This window comes from Lolium rigidum, chromosome 1, assembly GCF_022539505.1.
Source record: "Lolium rigidum isolate FL_2022 chromosome 1, APGP_CSIRO_Lrig_0.1, whole genome shotgun sequence".
Classification (NCBI taxonomy): domain Eukaryota; kingdom Viridiplantae; phylum Streptophyta; class Magnoliopsida; order Poales; family Poaceae; genus Lolium; species Lolium rigidum.
The window spans coordinates 221,335,555-221,342,228 of record NC_061508.1 but is presented as its reverse complement, the minus strand read 5'-3'; the positions used below and the strand labels follow the sequence as shown (position 1 = coordinate 221,342,228).

Here is a 6,674-nt window from a genome sequence, read left to right as displayed (position 1 = left end):
AGGCCCTACATTGCTTTGATCGGTTATTTTGTAGGGTGTTCTTTGTAAAGTGCAAGCCCCTTTCTTCAAATATTAGGTTCGTAGTGCGAGTGTTGTATAAGGGATTTTCTGCAAAACTTTGTACCTGCCACTTTTATAATACAAAATCTGGGGTCTTCTAGACCCCTCCCCGAGTTCAAAAAAAAAAAAAAAAAGTTGGCAGTTGCCAAGTGATGGAGCAAGGAAATACAAATAAGGTCTGTCCATTTTTCTTGTGTAACCGTGAAGTAAATAAACTACACACAGGGATCACACGTACCAAGGTAAAACCATGAGCAACACATGCATCGTGTGTGCATTAAAACGCAAGCCCAAAACCAATAATCGGTGGATACGCATTACATGCGTTACGCGATCTCGCGACATCGGCATCACAGGAGACGCATGAACGGCACTTATTCCTCCTGCTAGCTAGCGAACTGGGTTGATGCGCACGCACGACCGAACGGGAACGGGAAGCCCGTGACACGACGTCCACGTCGGCAGAACGTGGGCCCGTTCACTATACACGTCAGCGCCCGCTGCCACCTCCCTCCCTCCCTCCGTTTCAAAATTTTCCTTCCGTTCGCCAGTTCGCACTGTATATATAGCGAAATCGTTCGTTCTCGCCTCACTAATCCCTCCTCTGACGAACGCTTCTGGGAAGGAATCGGGTCGCGATCGGGCTGATCCTTCTCGATCGGAGGCGAGGGTTGCTCGGCCACGGCGGCCCGATCCCGGACCTCCTCGCCGCCGGTAGGGTTAGTACTCCCTCCCTTGATCTCTCGGAGAATTTTATTCGAGCAATCCTTACTCGTGAGGCAATCCTCGCCTGAAACACCCCATTGATTCAAAAATCAGCACAGCGAAGGACCATATTCGAGGAAGATTTGCCAACTGACTTTCGTTTTTTTGGGGGAACTCACCAGGTGCTCGACGGAATTCCGCAATGCCGAGCGGGGGGAGGCGGCTGCCGCCGTGGACGTCCCCGAGGGGCGCGGCGAGGTGGAGCCCCTGCAGCCCCGCGGGCGACCTCGTATTCGGGAGCCACGTCACGCCGCCCGCGAGCGCCGGCTGCTCCTCCTACCGCGTGACCCCGCCGACGAGCGGAGGCCCCGTCGCGACGCTTCTGCCTAGCGGCGGCGGCGGCGGCGGCGGCGGCGGCGGCGGCGGCGGGTGTTCCAGGCCGCCGAGGGCGCCGCCGGCGCTGGATTCGCCATACGTGAGGGCGAAGCAGGCGCAGGTAACACGATCGACCACCGTCAGGTGCAGTTCCTTCGTTTCCCAGGGTCCAGAACTGAGCGCTATGCTATCTGGTCCATCCGGGTGGCTAATTAGATGCAGCTGATATGGCGTATATCAACAATTGGATTGTGCCGATCCCTAGTATTTTGGTTCACTTGTCGAAATTGTGAATGCTACCGTAGTATATATTCTGAATTCCGTTCATAATTGCATATTCATTCGTGATCTTTTTTTATGCACTGCACTAAGCGTCCATGAGTACTTTATTAGGCTTCGTCAATCATCATTATGGGTCTAGCTTGGGTGTAGGGATGTGTGGCCTCTTCTTGTCAGAATGATGTGGAGCTGAAGCTTAGGAGATACAGAAAGAGAACTTGATCTGCTCCTAAAGTGTTCCCCCAGTGCACCACTGATGAGAGTTTGTTCCAGCCTTCAGTTAACGGAACACTCTTCTGTTAGTTGCGCTGTAATGGTATTCTGCAGCGACTGTGTCTTGCTGAGTCTCATGAGATGCTAACTGACCTAAACCAAGAGTAGTATAACGCTTTTCAAAAAAAAAAAGAGCAGTATAAGGGGGAGAAGGATGTAATCTTGAAACTTAGTTTTATTTCCAATGATAATTAATTATATCAAGATATCTTCCATTTTAACACCATATCCTTCAGCTGCACAAAAGTAGAGAAAGGTGAAGATAGACACCCTGGCAGAAATAATGCGATTCATAGGACAACCTTTGATGAAAAGAAGGACATTAGCGTAAAGTGGAACAACAGGGTTGATCCTTCTACATGACTAGGTGTCCTATTACCATAAATGTGCTGTATCAAAAGACTGCATAGAAACAGTTTGATAAGATTTAATGGTTTTATGCAGTATGATGTTTCTGACTAGTATCCGCAACAGATGCTTCTGACTGAAGCTATGCTATTATCAACACGTTATAAGCTGCAATACTCCTGTACGTGTTTACATGCATTGTCGCAGTGTATTTCCAGTTCTGTAGCACTTGCAGACTTGTAAATAAAATACTGGGACCCATAATTTTGGAAAATATGATATAAGCGTAGAGTGCAATGACAGTGTTAACCCTTCTTGATGACTAGGTGTCCTATGACCAGAAATGTTTTGTATCGAAAGATTGGATTGCAACAGTTTGTTTAGATTTGCTGGTGTAATGTCGTATGTTTGTTTCTGACTGGTATCTGTAACAGATGCTTATTCCGCCTGAAGTTTTGCTTTTCTCAACACGTTATGAGCTGATATATTTCTGTACGTGATACCTGCATTTTTGCAGCGTATTATATAGTTCTGTAGCAGTTGCAAACTTGTAAATCAAGATGCATTCAAGCTCTTGATCTTAGAAGCTCTTATTAGATATATTTTGTTTCCTTTTGTTTCATCACCTTGCTTATATTATTCCAGTTAATCGAAAAGGATCCCAACAAGGCAGTTCCATTGTTCTGGGCGGCTATTAACAGTGGTGAACGAATTGAGAGTGCACTGAAGGATATGGCTACTGTACTGAAACAAGCCAATCGGGCTGAAGAGGCCATTGAAGCGATAAGAACCTTCCGTGACCGTTGTCCTAATGAAGCTCAAGACTCCCTTGACAATATTCTTATTGACCTGTACAAGGTATCTCGGTCCTGTAAATTTACGTAGGCAGCTCAATCTTTCTGCCAAAGCCCAGTTTTGGGGTTTGATTTTACTAGTAGATCTTGAAACGTTTAATAGTTTGCACAGACCCATGTGAAAATTTCATTAGCGAATAATAAATCCCCACAGGGTTTTATCTGATACAGATCATTTTTATGTTGAACCAGAAATGTGGTAGGACAAAAGAGCAGATTGAAATGCTAACAGTGAAGCTGAGAATGGTTGATGAGGATCTAGCTTCTGGCCGGTGGAAAACTAAGCTGTCTAAATCTCATGGAAGAGTAGTCTATCTGTCTCTCAGAGATGAAAAAGCAAGGTATTAAAAATCTTGCGTACATCTCCATTTGAGCAGCACCTGCAAACCCTATTCTAATTCTCTGCTCTGTCATGAAGGTTGCTGGGTAACCTCGCCTGGGCCCATATGCAGTCTGAGAACTATGAGGAAGCTGAAATGCTCTACAGGTATACCCAATGTTAAGGAAATCGGTAATCGTTAACTGCTCGGTTGGCTTGGGAGTAGCGATTAATCGGAATTCGTACGATTAACTGATTTAATCGGTCGGCTATTAATCGGTGAAACCTACATAAATTAGTACTTGAAATAGTTTTATAAGAAAAATAATAGTATATGAGCCTCTATATGTCTGTCCCTACTTCTCTAGAGTCTAAAATCCTAGAAAAATATGTACGCTTCTTCACCGTGACCTAATCTTCAAAGTCACGAGCGAATTAGGATACACTAGCCGAAGTCGTGTTCCTTCCTTCCAGATGTTTATCTTCTCCCACCACCTACCTAGGGTACGAACCCTCTTACACCTCAACCACCTAACCTATTGAAGACGTCCCCGAGCTCCTGGATGAGCTCCTCAAGGTGGTCAAGCTCCTGTATCTGAGGTCTGGCCAACTGCGAGTAACTAGTCTAGGAAGGAAAATAACTAGTTGGCAACCGTGGAAATCGAGCTACTGAAGGCTGCAATCAAGCGGGAGCTTCGCAAAACCTACTTTATTGGGGAGGGGTAGCGTATGAACTAGCGATATGCATTGAGAATTTTGTAACTTTTTTGACCAAGTGTAGTAGTTAATCGGGAACATACCTAGTAATCGGACTTTCATACTGATTAATCGGGATAAAGGATTAATACAAGCGATTAATGGTAATCGACACGGTCATGCCCCTAGTAGCGATTAATCGGCCTAGTAATCACTGAATCGGCCTAGTTTCTGAACAGTGGGTATACCTATGTTGGGGATGGACCTATAAAGCTTATATGGATTTCCTTAGATATGATTCATACTATATCTTGAAATTCTCGGCCCTATGTTTGCTGTTATTTTTATAAATAAATGTTATCGCACCACTATAGTTTCTCAGTCGGCATCAAGGAGGCTGATACTAGTAGAAGTGAACTCTGTTGCTCTGCCATAACATCATGCATCATTTCCAATAAAGCTCATCCAACTAAATCCAGCTGGTACTGACTTGGCTTTTGTCTCTTGACCCAGGCAAGCTCTTGCTATAGAAGCTGATTATAACAAAGAGTGTAATTTAGCCATCTGCTTGATGAAGATTGGAAAGGTATCTGAAGCTAAATACCTTCTCCAGTCTATACCTTGCAACTCCAATGATGAAAATCATGTGAGATCTCTTGCCCGTGCTACTGAAGTGCTTAGGGAAATTGAGTCACAAACACTCCCTTCACCCATTACTCAAATGAAGTCTAAAGATTCAAGGATTTCGGTTGCTACTGATGTGGAGAACTTTGAATATCTACATCCACAAATTCTTTCTTCAACTCAACTGAATTATGAAGGGCCACAAATTCCAGTTTCAGCGGATACAGAGAAACATGAGAATTGCAACTCACAAGCTCTTCCGTCTCCGATAACTCAGTTGAAGCGTAAAGAACCACAATTTATGGTTGCAACTGAAGGAGAGAAGAATGGGCAGTGCCTGAAGGAGCACCAAGATCTTTCCAAACTGTTCAACGATGCTGCCACACCACAGTCTCTACTCGAGAAACTACGCAAGCGACTGGTTGAGAAGGACAGACCAAATGTCAGCACAGAGAATCAAATTCAGACTCATATCTCAGCTGAATGCCTGCCAAACTCTAATGGCGCCATTGATGGTAGTGAGAATCCTATGCAAGAGGGGAAGGGTTTTGCTGATGGGGCTAGAAAAACGTGGGCTGACATGGTGGAGGAGGATGAACAGCAAACTACTGTGCAGGGTGGGAGCAGCAAACATGCAAGTGAGCAGAGGGGCAGAACACCACCATCATCTCAAGAAAGCAGCAGCCTCAAAACCCCAGTCCCAGGTGTTCGGCTACAAAGTTCATCAGCAGGTTCTTGGAGACGCAGCGATTCCAGAGTCTCGACAGACGAGAACATGAACCCGAAGTTTGTGAGGACTGCCCCATCATGGAAGCAGCAGAAGGTTCAGGATCACAGCAACCGAGTCTGCCAAAGGCTTAACACGATTCATCTCAGTAAGAAGGCTCAAGGCACCGGGCAAACACCATGGAGAAGCAGTGCAGCTCAGCGTTCGCTTTTCGGCGGCCACGTACCATTTCGTGACAGCGAGAACTGTCAGGGTGCCAGCCACACCGAGGCCACTAGCCGCTGGCCTAAGAACGCAGCGGCGAGCACAAGACCACGGAGGCCGCAGCAGAACCGGCTGCGGGTCTTCCGAGACATCACAGATGAGATGAACCAAAATGTTACATAGCTAGATCTTTATTCCCCACTCACTGTTCTTACCAGTAGTGATTGCTGTTTCCCACCAGAGATGAGACTAGTGAAATAGCTGGTAGTTTTCCGTTCCTGGTTTTGTTTCTGAGAAGCGGCATTAGCGTTGTGGTTTCAACAGCTCCAAGGGATTAATTACAACAACCATGAGCTAAGGAACTCACTTCAAATCCTAACAAGTCCATGAGTTTACAGTCTCTTCAGATGCAAGTAGATATCTTTTTACTGCCAAAATTTTCTTTGTCACGCCAAGTTGCCTGTAAAAGAGAAGAGGGTAACTAAATCCCTACTGTGTTTTTTTTTTCTTCCTTTTGCAGTGCCTGTCTACTGGTGCATATACCAAACACTACAGTCCTTGTACCTTTTGGCAATACTGTTTAGATGTTACTGCCTGGTTCATTTGCTGCACATGTGGTTCCTGGGACAATTTCCTGCATGATGGATGGGGCTGCAAGATCTGAGCTTGTGCAGAGGCAGGCAATGGCAAATGCATGACTGAGCCACCACCGTGCACCTGCATCGATCTGCATAGTGCTCGCCCTCCCCTGGCATTTTCTACCTTGTCTACACACTGGAGTCAGGTGGATTCCTCCCGCTGGAGGTGCTAACATGGTCGTGGTGTACCTCTCGGCAGCAATAGCAGCCTTGAGCTTCACCTCACCCTGACCTGCAGGCCGAGCCGGTCGATGTCGCCAGCTAGACTCACAATCGTGTTGCATCCACCCGTCAGTTCATCCAAAAACAAACTGACCTGCGTGCCGAGGTTGTCGATGCATGCCGCCAGCTAAACCTGATCTGGGCGACGCTGTCTAGATCTAAGCAGCTATGGCCTTGGCTGCTGACACTATTGCATCACATTTTTGTGGGATGAACAGTTCACCCAAAAGTTTAAACGAGGAACTAAAGCTGCCAGCATCTGTCCCGGCTTGGCCTCCAATAATTCGGGTGCATGATTGGCCACAAATTGCTCATGTGTATATATGTGTGAGGTCTCTACATGTATTGGC

General features: G+C 46.2%; 1 protein-coding gene across 1 annotated transcript; it reads left to right on the top strand.

The window, feature by feature from the left end:
• The first annotated feature begins 967 nt into the window (after nt 1-967).
• LOC124683193 lies at nt 968-5,876 on the top strand. Its single transcript, XM_047217755.1, has 5 exons — nt 968-1,261; nt 2,686-2,898; nt 3,087-3,235; nt 3,313-3,381; nt 4,423-5,876. Exons 1-5 carry the CDS (start codon nt 968-970, stop codon nt 5,645-5,647), a joined length of 1,950 nt encoding a protein of 649 aa, XP_047073711.1. The 3' UTR covers nt 5,648-5,876.
• The last annotated feature ends 798 nt before the right edge of the window (nt 5,877-6,674 follow it).

What these genes read in the sequence shown, in the direction of transcription:
- LOC124683193 (XM_047217755.1), top strand. Translation starts at nt 968, where the DNA reads ATGCCGAGCGGGGGGAGGCGGCTGCCGCCGTGGACGTCCCCGAGGGGC. An exon ending in TGAGGGCGAAGCAGGCGCAG is followed by an intron (nt 1,262 to 2,685) that starts GTAACACGATCG and finishes ATATTATTCCAG; the next exon opens with TTAATCGAAAAGGATCCCAA. An exon ending in CTCAGAGATGAAAAAGCAAG is followed by an intron (nt 3,236 to 3,312) that starts GTATTAAAAATC and finishes TCTGTCATGAAG; the next exon opens with GTTGCTGGGTAACCTCGCCT.